We start from the raw sequence: 18,783 nt of genomic DNA, 5'->3' as shown, positions 1-18,783 counted from the left end.
TGGAGCTTTCCTTCTTACAAATATTAGAAGCTGTTTAGGAAAACCTTTATTACTATTTTCCCCTTCCCTTTTCCACTCTCATGCAATCAGTAAGATATATTTTTGACACAAGGGAAGGGGCAATTTTTATGCAGAAAGATTTCCTGAAAAGCAAGATCTTCCAACCTTACTTCCTCATTCAAGACCACTTTTCTCCAACATTTCCACATGCTTGTCTTTGATTTTATCATCCCAGAAGACTGCAGCTGTCTCTCTGACTTGCAGATCTAAGAACAGCTTTTAAAGGGGCTGTGGCTTATTCTTTCACTTGCTTTGCATAGAGGCTTCCTTCTGAATCCAGTTGTGTCCATGGTAGATGTTAGCACATCATCCGACCGTTCATTCAGCACTGCATCCTGCAACGCTCTCAACTCTCTTCAATCACAAATGGTAGGTCAGCACAGGCCTGCTATTTAAATCGCCTGAACAACTCTTGTTCCTTTTTACTGAAACAGCTCAAGGAGGACCCTTCTAGCTTATCTGTGGCAGCTGCAACACACAGCAGAAGATTCAGCTGGGTGTGGGCTTCTGTGCCATGTCACAAGCTGTTTGCAGAGTACAAGTCTACACAAATCCTCAGGCACTAAAGCCTCAAAACTGGCATTAAGAGCAACAACGAGGCAATGGACAGATTTCTCCACAAGCCAGACTTGTTCACTATCAGGAAGTATCAGGATCTTCATACCTCTTTTTGCAACTAAAGATCACACAAAAGCCAAACAGAAGGTGACCAATGTCTCAATGAGTTCTTTAATGTCTTTCCTCTTTACAAGCAGTATCAATCTGGTGTTGCTTGGGTTCATCTTGATCCACCACTCAAGAACCCGTGTCTCCTTACTTTCACATTTTATAAGTGGCTGCCACTGCAGTAACACCAACTGAAATAACCATATATATAAAACTATATAATATATATACAAATATATAAATAACTGAAATATGCTTTTTCTTTACCACGTCTGGATAAACTAATCTGGATTCAAATACAGATTTCAGTAGGGGCTTGCAGTTTTAAGTCATTTAACTATCTGAATGCTGCAGCAAAGGAGTGAGGGGAGGCCGCTATTACGCCTCAGCCATGCGTTCCTGTTATTTTACTCATAACCTGTGATAAGCTACAACTAAGGCTGCAAAAAGGTGTAATGCAGAATGGTTCCTCATCACACAGATCTTATCAAAATGCTGCAATCTTTCAGAGCCGAACAGGTTTCTGGGCCATACCCTGCCCTAAATCCTGACCACAACGTGTCCAAGATCTTGGTCATCAGATTTTTTTCAATATTGACAGTTTATGTTGAATTACTAAAAGACTCATCACATAATATAGGAATTTTTTTGGAAGCAGTAAAATTTACTACAAAAATAAAAACTACAGGAAAGCATACACAGCAGTATAAAGTATAATTCCTTCAAATAAACTCAAGTCTTAAAAATATTTCGATTTGGAGAAGAAGAACTAGCGAGATGATTTAGTCAGAAGTTACTGAATCCAGAAAGCTAGGCATTTGCTGAAACAGACTTGACAGATTTTACAAATTAACTGTATTTGGAAAAATAAGGGAGCTCTGTTTGAAACCAAGTCCTGCCCCCTCCACATCCCCCCAAAATACAGATAACCACCTTCTGCACACTTTATTAGTCGTTAGCCTTACAATACACTAAAAATCATCAACCAACTGCAAAAGAGGAGTCCAACTTCTTAAGTTGAGGAGGATAAGCACTCTCCTAGTTAGCTACAGATAACAACAGAGTAAGTTTTCTGTTAAACAGATCAAAAAGTCAAAGTCCTCAGTAAAATACTTACTGATTACATTATGATTTTCACTTCAAAGTTCTGTGAACAGATTGCCTGCAGCTAACATCGACTGAGCTAGCCAGGCAGTATACAATGCAGTGACAACACTGGGTAAAAATGTATAACAAAACATTCAAAGCAAAACAATTCCTAAAATTTATTACTTAGTTCTCAGTTTTAGTCACTAAACAGATAGTACAGGCAGCATTTGCCACCCCAAATAACCCAATTTTTCCTTCTTTCCCAGGAAAAATCAAGCTAACTAAGGAAAAATACCCAAAGAAGCTTCACTAGGAATTCATAGCTATGAATGTATGTAACTATATATGCTTCCTGCTCATTACTTAGACACCATGATTCAATAGAACCATCCATCATTCAGAGACACCACTGAAGTGTTTTATGCTTGTATTTCTTAACTACGCAATGTGAAACCTTGCAATTCTTCAGAGCATTCTCTTGGCTCATCAGGGCACTGTAATTCTCTATAACAAAGTTGTTTCTTAAAAAAACCCACAAGACTCACCCACACAGGTAGAGTCATTAGAAGCCCCATTCATATTCTGACTGCATGCAAAGATATATATGACTGACTCTCAACTTCTAAACCTCCTCCTGCCTGTTGCCCTATGCAATTCTTCCTAATAAACACCACTCTGAAAGGAGAAGGCTGATGGAAAAATGTCAGCAGGACTGACGTGGCCAGACAGTTGGTGGAAAGAAGTATCAGAAGCTGAGGTGGCTACACCACCTCCATTTCTCAAGAAGTCTGTCAGTATCAAAGCCTACTATACAATAACAAACAAGAAGTCAGTACAGTAATAATTTAAAAGCAAGCCTTGTTAAATTTAACAACATCCATAACTTGAGTTAGTGCGTATCTAGAATGAGATCACTTGTTTAGACAACATGAACACAAAGTTCACAACGTAAAATGAACTTGTTAAATTGTTCGCAAAATACCACACTGTACAATACTGAAAACAGCTTGAAACATCATTAGAAATATTCATTCTTCTGTCAGATAGGCATAAAATGCCAATGCTGTATATTCAATATATCTGTCTGAAAGGTTTTTATTTAAGAGAAACTTTTACCTATCTGAGAGTGCATTATGGCTCTTATAAATAGGAGAAATGAGAAAGAAAGAACATGAAACAACTCTGTTTAGGTAATATTACTCTACAGTTGCATTTCCTTCTTTAATACCAGTTCGTATTTTTTCAGGGAAAACAGTATTATGCTTTTAAATGCTAGACACGGTACAAAGATGCAAAGATTGCTTTTTTTCTTCCCAGTGATCAGTTAAGCGCAAAGATTCCATATTTTACATATTTTAAAACTAAGGAAATATAAAATGCTCAGTTTGGCTTATACAACTTCTTTCCCCTTGTTTTTGACAACAGAATCTGCCTGATTCTGTAGTATCATTTTTGTACGCCTAACAAAGTACAATACCCCAGCAAAAATAACTATAGTCATAAAATTATTACACCATCACTTCCCATTATCTGTGAAACCTATCTTATTTTGATTAATTTTAAAATACTTTTTTATAATATTATTGAGAAGTGTAAATGATTGATTCAAAAAAAAAACAAAAAACAAAGAAAGGCATTTCTATTGTTGGATATCTTAAATGAAGCACTTGATGCACTTCAATTTAAGGTTACTATTTTAATATGACACTAATACCATCCTGAAAGCTTAAATTCCTGCCTGCTCAACAGTTCCCTTACGAAATCTACCCAAAGATAATTACACAAACTCCTGTCCTTTCAACATGCTTCAAGACTATCTGAGGTTTTATGCTGTAACACAGGATATGCACATACAGCATATATTTTTTATTAGATGGGTTATATCAGGAAACAGTAACAATTATTTGGCAACAACATGGGCATCTGAAGTCTTTCAGACTGTTACTCCGCACACCTCTACATCCTCCTGAGGCTTTTTTGGAAGTAGGTGATATTCACTAGATGGAAAAATAGCAACATCACCATGGCACGCATGTACGTTTCCATGATGGTATGAATTACTTTTGTGTTAAAATAATAGCCCTGAGAACATGAAGTGCATGGGTGTTTCACTTAAAATGCTGACAATACCAACCTTTTTCCCCTATTTGTCTTATTCTGAGTCCATTGGGTTTCAAAAGTGACTCTGTTTCAAAGAGCAAAAGTTTTAGCTGGTATTTCTTATGGCACAAAATAATTCAAAACATTACAATGCAAAAAAGCAAGCCCCCCCCCCCCCGAATAGTTACATTTATATTTGCTTTGTAAAAAAAGTGATTATTGGTCTCTTTACAGTTTCCTGTTCTAATTGCCAGTGATGACAAAAGACAGTCAGAAGAGAAGAATAAATGAAAGATTTTGAAATATCCAAACATGAGACGAAAGTACATAACAGGCATTTAGTTTGGTATAAAAAGGTTTTGTGAGGAACAGGAGAAATTTTGAGTTGTCTTTTCCTACCTTAAACTACTCTTTTCTTTGAAGAATAGCGAATTAAATTTAATAGCATAAAACTAAACGAACACATATTTTCAGACTGTGGAAAGGAAGCTAAGAGACTTTAAATGTACTGAAATTCAACTCAATATGAACTGTAAGTGCTCAGTATCTTTGATTTAGGTCATACATATTTAAGTGCTGAATTCCTATGTGATCTCTGGTAACAATACAGAAGTTTTATTCTTAATTTTTGATGCATTTACATCAAAAAGGACAAATCTGATTTCTAAAGCTCAGACAGCTTTGCCAACAGCCATTTCTGACATAAAGACCTTTCTGAATGTATGGCAATACCTGTGTCTATTTTTGAGAATAAGATTAGCTAAATTAGCATTGCCTATTTTCCACAACAAAAATAAGTCAGAAGGGACCACTGCAATTCAGAGGGAGCTCCTGCCAAAAGCATAGACTAAAGAAAATTAATTACAGATGTGAAAACTTTCTGTATCTGAAGTATACACTTTTGTATACAACTGAATATACAGATAGAAACATCTGACATACATCTTTGAAAGCAGGGTAATAACTCTCCTGAACTAAGCAACAACACACCAGGACAGCAGCTGCCAACACAGAGTCAGTCAGGAGCACTCTTAAAGAAAGGACATAGTCCGGAGTGGAGCCATGGAGGAATAAGTACATGAAACAAGAGATGGCAGAAGGGAAGGGAGAGAGTTCAGAGTGACAGTGTCAGAGGAACCAAGGAAAGATAATCAGGGTGGAAAGTCAGAGAAGGAATGAGGGCGGACAGAATAGAAGCACCTGCTTATCATGTCTCCAGAAGGTTCATTCTTTCTGTGTTTGTTTGAAACCACATGGGAGGTTTCCACACTCCCAAACATCAAGGCAGTTCTGATGAGCCAGCAGAGATAACTGGAACCGTCTCCCTATGAACGAAGGAAGAAGGAAAAGGAGGGGCCTTGACAGGTAATAAATTTAGAAGCATCCCTATCACCCACTCAGTGCTCTCCTTGCCCTCTTCTGCAGTTAGACCACATTGGGCCGTTTCAAGGGCCTGACAACTTTCGCAGGTTACTTCCAGTTTAAGAGCTGCCTGAAGCTCTAGTGGAAGTTGCATTTCTGACCATCCAACTCAGAATTCACATGAATCTTTGGGGGGGGGGGGGGGTTAGTAGAAAAGCTCCAAAGTTGAGAACTGTGCTAGACACCAAAAAACATTTTTTAATAGAAAATTCTTCTGCAAATAGCCCCAACCTAAAAACAAAACATACAGATAAGACGTTGTAATAATAATAATAAAAACAACTAGATAGGAGTATAAAATAGCTTCTTGTTAGTCCTGCCCTCACATAAGCTCCCTCTCCCATGAAGTTTCTTTATGCCAGTTAAATTTCTCTACTGTCCTTCCTCAGCCTTGATATCTGTTTCCCATTCTCTTCAGGCCCATGAATAAGTAACATCTGAGAAACAAAAACAGAAGAACAAATTTCCTAGGTATGTTATCAGTTCAGACTCAGAGCCATTTAGAGCTTAAGTAAAAAAAAAAAAAATCAAACAGAAAAGTCAAATAGCCATATGAAAATTTTTCATAGAAAATTCTAGCACCATAATGGTTACTACTTCCAAAATGCAGATATTCTAAAATAATTACATGAATAAAAACAAGAATGAACAGGGGTAAAAAGCATTAGTATAGATAATTCTTTACTGAGTAATTATCCACTTAAAATGACCTATCTCTCTTCATTCACTTCTCCCATTCAACATCCTTTCACATGCCATTTTTCAGCTTTCTCCTCCTTTCAGGCAGGGTATCCTTCTGCTTTTTAAATAGGCTGAGAAAACTTCCAGAGACTGAAAAATAGCACCTTCCCACATTTCTCAATATAGCTTGAATTTTTAAAATACAGGATATATTAAAAAGTCCCCATTGTTCATAAATATTTTCTATACATTCTCAAGCAGTCAGAATTTATCAGGGATGGGTATTTTTAAAAGTGTATCCAGGAAGTGTATCCAGGATTATCTTTCCTCTGGCTCTGAAAGTTTTAAAGGCATGGTTTCCAGATCAAAAGAAAGAGAAAATAAGTCCTGTGCGGGGGGGATTGAAAATATGTTTTTGGAGATGAAAAATGAACTCTGTGGAGTACTGACTTAATCCCCTGCACCACCTAGGAGAATATTATATCTGCAGTACACTTCACAAGTTTCAACTTCTCCCTTCCCAACTGTAAAAACATCCTTTGTCTGCGACAGAGTGATAGTATTGCCTTCCTGACTAATCACGAGGGATACTTACTAAAGGTGCGTAACACAAAACAGGTGTGAGAAATATGTACTTCAGCACAGAACTGAACACTTAAAAAATTTAGATTTCACAAAAGTTCAACTGCTGTTCTGGGAGGTCTAAATCAAGTTACTATCCAATGCCTAAAATAGTTCAGCTCTCTTCAGAAAGATTTAAATAGGAAGCAATAAGACATGGTGCCAATAGTATTTGTTTCTGGCATCTATCCACTGCAAAAAAACTATGCCTACAGGTGGATTTCTCTTTTCTTAGTTTAATCTAACATCTAATAAAACGTTGTTCTATGTAACCACATCAGCATTTGACATTTTTAGTCACTGCTTGTTCATCCAAGACATACTGCAGCAGTAAGTTCAGCTCTAGTGACGCTTTATGGCTGCACACAGAGCCACCCAGCAACCTCTCACTAGACTTGCTAGCAACCTAGGCTGCAGGAGATTATATTCATTCGAGAGTGGTACCAGGTGCATAGGATCAGGAAGGGCAAGACGTTTGCATGGGAACAGTTTGCCATGCCCACTGCAGCAAGCCACAAACCTGGGTGTGGGGCAGAGGGAGGCAGTGCAGGGTCATCTGTTCAGCTTTACAGAGGGGACAACTTTCACACAATCAATCCCCTAGCACAACCTACACTAGCCCTCATTACATTTCTCTCTCAGTTAAAAACAGCAGTAGCCTTGTTTTCACTAACTGATGAATATTACTTATTCTGTACTAAAATCAGTGTATTTTTTAATACTTTAAAGCAGTAAACACTAGGTTCACAACAACACCTCTGCATACACTTAGTGGGTTGTAGCAAGGATTTCAACAAGCAAGCAAAAACTGGATAAAAAGGCAGAGTTGTAAGAGCTGACTACACCATTTTGAAAACTAGTGACATGTCTTCAAAAGTCAGAGAGATAATACTGGGAACATTATTAATTACAGTAAAAGCAACTTCAAAGCAATGTCCAACTAACAGGTCTGTCTAGTTAATTAGCGCAGTACCATATAAGTACATAAAAAAGCAGTTGGAAGAGAAAATTTCTGGCAAAATTTCATCACTGATTTTCTCTCAGAGGCTGTCTGCTCCCATTCTTGGAACTAAGTTGCATTTCTGTTGCATAACAGTTAGAAAATACAAATAATCTTTGTTCTCACATGCTTAATACCTTCCGTATATCAGTGTATTCTATCTAACAGTTAATAAAATTTACAACATAAGAAATGAGAAAACTATTGTTACTGCTGGTTATATACAGGTGATTTTTTTTTTTTAACTTGACATCAATATTTCTTTTCTCTTTGTACTAATCTTAAAAGTAAGCCTTATCTTGGACACTAAAAACTGAGCTCAGAAGAGGAACAGCTGGAAGGAAGTTTCAGTGGAAAACATTTAATTATAGCAGGTTTATTTCTTTGACCTGTAGATAATATAACATTTGTTTACTATATTGAGTTTTTATAAGTCGACGTGGAACTGCTACACTTTAAACATTCCTGCCAAGCCTAATAAAAAGTACTTCACAATAGTCAGTGTTTCTGTGCTACTGCATAAAACCAAGTAAACAATATGCTACTTCCCCATTCATTCCCTCACACCCTCCTTTGTCTTCGAAACAAAACAGAGAAAAATATGGACACTGACACCCAAGCTGGTAAATCATAGGCAGGATTTTTAGGTCAGTATACCTCTATACTTTAGGAGAATATACCTCTCTCTTTCACCCAGCCACAAGGACCAACATCCAAGAATGACCTTCAAAACACACCTGGCTAATCTGTCTTCTGTCATCACATCCACACACACTAGCCACTGGAGTCTGTGAATTTTTATTACCTACTCAGCTCCCGATAAAGCTTCTCTGATTGCTTACTAGCTCTTCTCCATGCATCATTCTTCTTTGCTTTCTTTTCAAATGCTCATATTAATTTAAATTGTCTATAGCTCCTCTGAGTAAGTGTCCAAGTACTGAACTCATAAAACATTGTAACAGCAGTAATCTCAAATACCTGAAGTGCCACCTTCTTTTGAAGCAACTCAAGCTAAAATTCTCCTCAAAGGAAATAAAAAGGCATTCACATTCATTAGCCGGGCCCTACCTTCATCCACAACAAGTTGTCTTAATACAACTATTCTGGATAATTAAACTACCTGACATACTGATACTAAAATCTTCAAAGTAATCTTCTTCAAAAATCTTTTTATCACCACAACTATGGGCTTAATTCTTATCTTCCACAAAGTCACACCCATCTATCTCTGCCTCAAGAACGCTCAAAGCCAAGAGAGCACACTCAGATGCTTCCCTAGCTGCTTGGTTTGGTCTTACTCTTTTTCCTATGTTCATGCAATCAGTCCTTGCTGGCAACAGCATACTGGCTTAGAAAAATCTTCACGTGACCCAGTATGGCTCTTCTCAAGCTACGTTCTTGCCCTGTTTTTCTTGCTGCTTTCATGAAGTCTCCAACCACTCCTTAGAGAACTTCTTCCCTCTCCCCAATTAATATTCAAAACATCAGCATATCCAGAAAGTGCATGCAGATAATTTAAAGTTCTCCTATCACCCAAATCTTGCTGTAATCAATAACTCCAGGAAGAAAAAGCAAGAATAGTGAATCGCTTTTATGAAAGTCTTGTATAGATGGGGGAGAAATCTGTCATCTAGTGATGCTAGTTTTTTAATCATCCTATTATATTTTTAGTACAAGGATTCCACATTCTTTCATTGTAGAGTATTTTCAGAAAGATGAGTCTAATTCTACAAGGTGCTGTTCTTCCCTGTAAAATACTAACTGCTAATTTCTTGTCTCACTGAAGTCGGTGGGAAACAATCTTTAAAATTAACGTTAAGGATGACGAAGTCCTGCATCTCCTATTAAGTCTATTTTTTTCTGTCACATGTGACTAAGTTGATGTGACTCAGTCTGTTCTTAATATTTGTGAAAGATGCAGCAGTGCTAATGGTTTCAAAAGCAAAACAAACAAACAAAAGAAACCAAAAACTCAAACCAACATTCCTTGCACCGGACTTCGCATTAGCATGCCAAAAGCAACTATCTGAGTTAGCGAAGATAAAAAATGAAACACTTCTTTGAACCAGCCCACTGCTATAATATCGATTCAGCTAATTGAAACTACAGGAATTTGTGGAATGGAAAAATTCAGTGTGGAGAAAAATCTGAGTAACAACAGTAACAGTTTATGAAAAGTAACCAACTGATGACAGCCTAACTAACATTAAAGAACAGAACTTCCATTTTTGTCTTCATGAAGGTTTAACCCTCCATTAAACCATAACAAATCATCCGTTTCATCTGTTTGTCCTCAGTTATATATTTCTTTAAGAAAAGGTCACATAAACCCCCTGGAAAGGAGGTGCGACTGCTCTTGTCCTGGGATGAAAGCAGTGGCATATGCTCAGAGAGCAAATTTCAGGATAAATGATGAGAAGAATTGAGAGTAACAGCAAGAAGTGGGAAGACTGCAGTGAGGAAAAAAAAAAAAGCAGCCAGAGAGACCCTAGAGGGAAGGACAGGGGAAATGAGAGAAGTCTTCCCAGGGACCACAGCAGACCAGGTAGACTTTCTGTGACTTGCTCTGACCCACCCACAAAGACATAACAGGCTGGCAGAGGTTTTTTATTTTATTCTATTCTATGCAGTTATTTGATTGCTCACGCAAAGTACCCTAAAAATTTAAACAACCTTCATGAATGAAGCAGCTTCCAGCCAGAAATTGTGCCTCTCAAGGGTATGTGCAGCTGCACAACCCACAGGAACCTTGTTCCATGAGGACTTGCACCTTAGGCAGCACGATCCCTCTCCTACAGGTCCCCAGCAAATGGAGGCAGCATGCCCATTGCTCTATACATTTGGACAAAATGTACTTCCCTCTCTTCATATTCGAGCATCGAGCAATAGGGGAGAAGAACTTACTGCATCCTCTTTGCTCCTAATCTGTGCCCAAAAGATGCCAAAGGGAAAGCAAAATCTCTCCAAAATAAAGTGACTGCATAGTGAATGGGACAGAGATAAAGGAAACTAACTCTTTCAATTGTTCTGCACCAATCTCAGGCTAGACACTGTCTGTGCTTAGTCATAAATCCACACAAAACCTCTAGAAAGTAAGTTAACATTATCAACGTTACGTAAGTGTCCAAAACAATGCGCAGAGAAGTTAAACAAAAACACAATGCTTCCTTCAATGACCTTCGCTTATCTGATCCTGCATCTTCTAAAAATATATAATCGTAGGCTTGTTGAAGTCAATGAAAGGTGGATTAGACTGATAACATACCAGACGATGATCTAACTGATGTGCAGATGCTTTCATTTGAAAAAGAAATAAATCTTGATAGTAATTACATCTGCTTCTTGATTAATTACATCAGTCCAATGAAATCTTCTCAAAATGAACACTTTGAGAGTGTACGTACACTCTCATTAGAGTCAAGCTTTTTAGTAACGGACAAATGAGAGAGATGTTTCTCAAAACTAATGATAGCAAATCTGTGACTGAAAGCTTCAGTCACAGTGTTGTTATTCTACTGTATTAATAAAAATCAGATACCAGATCTCTGCACACAGCACAGCCTTGGAAATCGAGTAACAACCACATTATATATTCTCACAAGACAGAAACAAAAACAAAAGTCTAACATCTGCTTTCTTTGGCAAATCACTCTGAAAGTTTAGGCATTTGGGAACTTTAAGAAGAAAAAAAACTAACTACACACACACACACACACACACACACACACACACACACACAGAGTGTGTGTATATACAGTGTATATTTATATATAAAAATAATAAGCATATTTATTTATTTACATGTATAAAGTAATCAACTGTGACTTACGGGTGCTGAATTGTTTTTGGGGTAACCCAAGCCCAGGCTTCCTAAAACTTCTATTTAAAGCAGTCAGCTGAGAGGGATTGGGGGCTGTTTATGTTTTCTAAAAGCAACCTACGGATAATTTGTCTGCTCTATCATAGAGGCAATGACATAGGCCAGCAGTTAGGAATAACACAGGCCCAGGATTTCTTCCCCCGGTATGCCCATATCACCTACCTTGACTCAAGAACAGACTTTTGTTCAATATAAGGTGCAGACCTACAGAACAGGCTATCTCAGTATTACAAAAAAACTGTTCAAACTATCAAACTAGTTCTTCCCAATCCTTCATGCTTGTATCTACCCCTTTATCTATAATGTCAATTAAAAAATGAATAATTCTGACATCAAAATTTTGATGGTTTACAGAAGATGATGTACAACAAGAAAAGCTATGAGTGTTTTCCCAACAAATCTATGCAAACAAAAATTAACCAAGTGCAAACTGATGGAGATACAAATTCTGCATAGCTTCATGATAGCCCCAATCACTGGAAAGATAAAGGAATCATTGAAAAAGAGAGGGGAGACTGGGAAGAATCTCAGGTGATCATCTGTCCATCTTCCAGGCCCAGCCAAGGTCATAGAGAAAACATATCTCCTGGCAGATCTGTCTAACCTATTCATAAATGCCAAATTTAATGCGTCTTTAACATTAGAAAGTAGTTCCCCATTTTTAAGCTCATATTTGACTGAGTCAATGAAGAAAAGTGTTCCTTTTAGGCATCAGCTATCAATAGCTTCCTCTTTTCAAGACATAAGTATTTCCGGAATAATTTTGGTTACTATAGAAATCTCTTGATAACTATATCTCATTTTTTGCCCTGACCTTTCCAATTTCATCTCTGCATGTTCTTGCTTTCTTTTATATTTGTCCTAATCTAGTTTCAGTAGGTTTCCTCTCCAAATTCAGTGAAAAACCTCTTAATTTACCCAAGCTAATGTGTTGTTATTTTCTATCTATTCTGCATTAGGCTAATTACTACTTACACACTTGCTATCATTTCTCTGAAAAACTACCAAGTCTCCATCATTCCTTGTTTTTCTTAAGGCTTGCCTCCATGTGATCTTTACCTACGTATTCTCAGTTTACTGAAGTCAACCTTGAGCTTTACCGATGCTTGGAGGTCTTGACTAATTCTTGACTCCAAAGAGCTTTTAGGTCAAAAATGTAGATGTGAAGTGAGAGAGCAGTCGATGTCCCTACCTGCATGCCTTGCAAAGATCTCTGCAAGTCAAATCAGAATACTCAAATTATTAGTAGTAAGTCCAGGTCACTGAATATAGCATTTCTGAATTGATCATTACTTAATTCCGTAAGTAATTTGAATTTCTGAATCATTTTTAAACAAATGGAATCTATACTGTAGGAATTTCAACCCCAAAGAGACTGAGGGTTGGGGGGGGAAAGGGGGGAAGGATTATCCTCTGACAAGCATACCCCACAACCTTCTGAACTACTGCTAGTTACTTGACAACTACCAGAAGTCAAAAGGTTCCCCCCACTTCGCCCCCCCCAAATATGAAGACTTCCCAGGTTACAGACTTTGATACACTTCCATGAGTCTCGAGATAAAGCTCTAGACCAGCACATCCTTTCAGCTGATCAGCTGAGAACTAAATCATAAAACAAAAAAAAGCTTGAAATATTCCATCTTTCCAGAAAGCCAACACAAGATTTCTGCAGTTGCTTCCAAATTACAAATATGGTTTCCCTCCATCCCCCGACCTGATGCCAGTTTGGATAACAGAAGCAGAAACTGCACTCATAAAGCGGACAAAGAACAGGCTTTTTTCTTTGTCTCAAGTCAGTCAGCACGTTTACTTGTCATACAACTACTCATTAAAAAAACGACAGAACTGGAAGAGTTATAAAACAACAGTATTCTTCCTAGTTTTCTTGAAAAGAATTCTTAGGTAAAAGATGTAGGCCATAAGATCATTTTATCCTCATGCACTTTCACATTCATACATGGGTTAAGCCACAATTATCACACTGTGGAAAAATAGCCATGCTTTCACATAACGCAGATAGCTCAAGTTAAACACTTTTGTATCTACTATCAAAAATACTTTTTGTCAATCTTACCACTGTGGAAAAACAGGCTATGTCTGGACAAGCACTCCATTCTGAACTTTTTCAGAATGATCTTTCTATAAATTAACATTTGGCATGGAAAAGATTAAGTGATTGCACAACTATGATTGAAAAACCTAACTGAAATATACCTTCAAAACTGATTATGTTCCACACTGCCACATAAGTTCTAAACCCGAATAATTCTAACTTTCCTCTTCAAGATTTGACAGCATATGAACACCAAAATAAAAACCAATTAGGCAGTGAACTTAGCCAGCTTCTGAATAATGTGACTAGATAAACTAAATGAAATCAACTGAATGTCCTTTCCATAAGACATTGGCCTTCTATTGATGGAAAAAAAATCTAATTTTTATTGAGTTTTGTACAGACTTACTCTTTTCAGTATGGATTTTCATCTTGGTTATATACCAAAGAGGGAGTTAAATTTTCTGCTGTCTCATGGAAATGCAGTGCAAACAGTTTCGAACACTGTCAAATGTAAGTTTTCCTTAAGTAAGACTTCAAAGAAGCAATGCTTTCATGAGTAGTTCTGTAATATAACAATTACCTACAGTTCCACGAACTTTTGCAGCAGCTTTTTCAAGACCCATCTTATACAGATGAAAAGGAAACTGAAACCATGCATCCAACAACCTCTGAAAGTCACAGTACTCTGCTCTTTGTACTACTGCCTGCAGCAGCTGCATGCCAATCATCTGTTGTAGTATGTGGCATTGGTATTTTAGAGGTACAACACACACTGCCACCTCCCTTGCTGCACATCTTTATGACCTTACGTTATTTCTTATGAATGCTTGTTATTTTTAACTAGCAACAATAAGTTCAGCATTTCAGTCATAAACTAAATTTGATTAAGTATTAAATGAACATTTTGCACAACCTTTATTCTCAAGCATATTCTCAGCAGTCTCTCCCCAGTGCAGCAGACAAATTGCAGTACTAGCACCTAGTAACAGTAGAAATTCCTTCAAAACTAACCAAAAACCAAGTGCTCTACCACACAGAATGAGACCACTTCCTGACTTACAGGTGTGGAAAAAAAAAAACACAAAAAAAAGAAACAAACTAGACCTATATGTACAATCTGGTTAGTAGCACCAGCTTACAAGACAAATCATCCTTGGGGCACTTTAGGAACCATCCCTCCATTATTTTTCTACTGGGTCACTAAAAAGAGTGCAACGGCTTTGTGCATTACATCCAGTGCAGACTCTCATTACAAAGAACTTCACTTTTCACCGACTTTTTCTAACACTTCAGGATGGATCCCAATTTTGTGACAAACCTCTGAGCTGCACAGAAAATGCAGCGATGGCAATCGCTCTCCTCAGGTGCAGCAGCAGCTCACAGGGCTGAGCACTTGCCAGTGTATAGGTGCATGGACTAGCACTCAGAGCAGAAAATCAACCCACACACTGGGATGACCTCAACAGTCCCAACTGTCAGCCATATCCAGATCCAACTGGCTGAACTTCTCCATCCCCAATCCAGCTACATGCCATCCTTCAGAAGCATCAAACTTCCATTTTGGAAAAAATAAAATGAAACAGAAGACATCAGCTTTTAAAGCACCGAAGGAGTTATCAGTTTTTCATCTAATTCACATAAATTAATATACACCAGAAACGAGCTGGTATGTATGTCAAGGGGTACCGGTAAAATTGACAGTAGCAGCTCAACAAGGACTTCACTTATTTCCTTCCAACCTAAGTTTCCTGTAAGGTCATGATTTTAAAGGGAAGTAATGTGCTGGAAAGGATTTAAAAAAAAAAACCCAAAAACAACAAAAAACCCAGCTTACAATGGGAATGTGTACCAAGAGAGATTACAAACTGGGGCAGACTAACAGAGCTGAACATGTACAATATAGTTTTGCTGGAGGATTGCTTGTGAAAAACAGGCAATGAATGGGTAACTTATTACCATGATAGCTTAAAAATCAAACACACTGAGCCGACTGCCATAAACTAGAGGAATGATTTATGGGGAATGAAGAAATTTCTGATTCCAAACTGATAGTGAGCTGCTCTCCAGAATGTTTTCACCAGAATACAATATAAAGCTTATCGCAACTTGCACAGCAAATTGACAAGAAGCTGACAGTGTAGCAGGAAAAGCAAACAAAGTGATACCTAAACATCCAGGAAAGTAACAAGCCTCAATATCTATGATACTATTGGTGTTTGGAGTTCTGAAGCTGAGCTCTATCACAGATTCGCTCTGATTTGGGGCAAGCCACATGAATCTCTCTGCAGATACATGTTTAGTAAGGATATTTGCTCTCAAAACATTTTAATCTCCAGAGATGAAGCATTATGTGAAACATAGGTGCTGTTAATTTACGACTTGCAATCTTTTAATGACCTTTGATATTTGCATTCCACATCTATCATCTGAGAGAATCAGCTCAAAAGCAGCCTTCATACATGGTTTAACAGCATGTGAACGTTCAGCACAACTCTTTACGTGTTATTTGACTGTGAGCTATGACAAAAAACAAAACAAAACCAAAACTTACTTGCAGAAGTGTCCCATGAATAGCGTTCTGTCGTATGCAAGGACTGGTGCAGTCTGGAAGCCCTTTCAGCAATGACAGTACGGTCTGCGGTACCTCATTCACCATTACAAATGGAACAAGGGCCCGACCTGACATCTCACGTGAACGGTACACAGGAGAGTGCCCACACCTAGAAAAAGAAGAAATATATTCCTTTGTAATCCAGATGTAATCCACTGCTGTGGCTATAAATATAAATATTTGGATTAGATATGATTGAAAATAAAAACAAAAAAACCCTCCAAATGATTATGTAATAAAAACTAAAACACATTCCTCACAAATCAAATCTGCAGTATTTCTTCTCAGTAGTGAAAGACTATTCGTTCAGAAAAATAAAGCAAACTAGAGCCATGTTGGAGGTTTTTTTCCTTCAGACATTTCTCTGTTTATATAAAGTCAAAAAAAAATTTTTTTTTTGCCAAGAAACAGGTAAGTATATAATTCTATTCTGTGTTTCCTGGTGTTTATGTTACTTACCACACAGCAGTCATGTTTAAACACATTATGGATTTGATTTAAATCAATTACACTCAATGTTTTTAATCCTATGGTTTTAGAAAAAACCATTTAGGCCATACCTCCCACTGGCTTTTAGAATATATTTAAAGGCCGGAAACAGTTTCCTAAACAGCAGACACATTGAAAAATACTTTCTATTATGTATGATGGCTATCTGAACAATAAATATATTTTTCTCAGACTCAAAACTGCATATAAAACACAGACCAAAAGAACTTTTTTTTTTTTAATCTTTTAATGGTATTAACACTTTAACTAGCTGTATAGTTAAGCATATATAGCTGTACAGTTAAATATATATTAACGTTCTAACTAGCTATATACTACTTCAGTAGTATGCATACTGAGTTGAAGTAAATAAAAATCTTTTATCAAGTTTGCTATGTCCAGTCTTTCAAGGCCAGCGATGTTTTCAGGTGTCAATTTTTGTAACACAGGTACCATTCAGCCATCAGCAGTCACAGACAACGGAGGAGGTTACCACAGGGTTTAGAAATGGATGTACAAATGACTTAGATGGTGCAAAATGTACTAGAGCAGAACTTAGGTTCTGATATCTCCAAGGTGATTACAATGACTCACAGGTATGTCCTTCCTTCCTCCTTCTATCTCCTTTTTTTTTCTGGACTGCTTCTTACGTATTTTCGGTTTACAGTATCACATGTAATTAAGATCGCCCCTGACAAAAAGGGCAAACCACTTTTTAACTTTCCCAAACCATCCCTGCAGAGTCATGCCTACTTATTTAAAAAATAAGATTAAATTTAAAAGCATTTTAAGGTTTCAAATATCCCTAGCAAATTTAAATCAATACTCAAAGTGGGTGTTTAGTTCACATCAAAGAAATGCAGAAAACAGTCTCCATCTTGAACTAGCGATTGAATTAATAGGCTTTTGAATAGAAGACAATAAAAAGATTTAACTGAAACAGCATAATATTCCTGACAATTTACTCATGGTAGGCCACAGTATGCCTGCAAAACACAAATATTGTTTTGAGGGCATACAGAGCCATGCTACCCCTGCACTAGTCTCACCCTCATAGTATGGCAGCATTTCCTATCCTCCATCTCCCCATCTTTTCCCTCTTAGGGAATTATTTTTAGAAAGACCATCTTTAGGCAACAGGAAATGCAAGAAGCAGCTGTTCTTCAAAATAGGATGTGAAAGCAGAGCAGTCAAAACTGTATGTTTTTCCACATGGAAAAGCTTTAACTCAGCATTAACAAGACGTGGGAAGAAAGACGGCTTAGCCCTCAATAAAAAAAAAAATCTATTTTTTTAAAAAAAAACTTTTTAGTTCTACAACACGGTAAACTTAAATCTGATGCAAAATGATTTGCCTGTAACCATTCCTGCATTTCTGCTGTAACATGTTTTCTTAGCCAAGAAATTCTCATAGATAGATGTTTCTTGTCAAACAAGTAATACGGTCATTGTTGTGAATGTTTAGTTTTCAGTTATCCGTAACTGTATATTCAAGAATGCCTTTTATTTTGTTCATGACCTTTTACAAAGATGATTTCCCAAGGCATCTGACATCTCTTCAGAAGGAAGAGTGGAAAATGGGGAAAATGCCAGGGTTTGCTCCAACTTGTGCAAGGGTACTTTCCCAAAACACATGATTCAGAGGGGGTTTTCTCCTCAAACACAACACAAGTCATTAGAATGGAATTGTGTGCTTTTTTCCTGGTAATAAACAGAAAAACTGAGTTGAGGACAAGGTCTAAATAATTTGATTTTAACTTTGTCCTCTTGCAAACTTTTAAAAAGAATTATCATCACATATGCATTATACATGTATAGAAAAAGCAGTATTTTCCATATCAACTTTTATTCCAGATTGTTATTTGATCAAATTTATTAAGGGAATAAAAGTGAGCACTGTATATATATGTAGGTTGACAGAAACAATTCCACATTAAGGGTAGAATTTTCTTAGTTGCCATAGCCCGGGTCCAAAAAAGCCTCTGCACCTCAACATTTATACTGAATGTACAGCAAAAGGTGCAATTCTCAGAACTATGGACAATCTCATTTTCCACTTCTTTGCATGCTCCAAAGTTTTGTTCTGTAAGAGGACCTCAGCCACTTAG

The 18,783-nt window shown here is 37.2% G+C and overlaps 1 protein-coding gene across 1 annotated transcript in view; it reads right to left on the bottom strand.

Annotated features, from left to right (window-relative positions):
- The window catches only part of THADA (THADA armadillo repeat containing), a 172,027-nt gene that overhangs the window by 76,119 nt on the left and 77,125 nt on the right, over positions 1-18,783 (bottom strand). The window contains exon 30 of the mRNA XM_064509591.1: positions 16,127-16,295. Coding sequence (XP_064365661.1) covers positions 16,127-16,295 — 169 coding nt within the window. The remainder of the gene's footprint in view (positions 1-16,126; positions 16,296-18,783) is intronic.

This window comes from Dromaius novaehollandiae, chromosome 3 (genome assembly GCF_036370855.1).
Source record: "Dromaius novaehollandiae isolate bDroNov1 chromosome 3, bDroNov1.hap1, whole genome shotgun sequence".
Lineage (NCBI taxonomy): Eukaryota > Metazoa > Chordata > Aves > Casuariiformes > Dromaiidae > Dromaius > Dromaius novaehollandiae.
The sequence above is the reverse complement of the archived record's forward strand: the minus strand, read 5'-3'. Positions and strand labels throughout refer to the sequence as shown.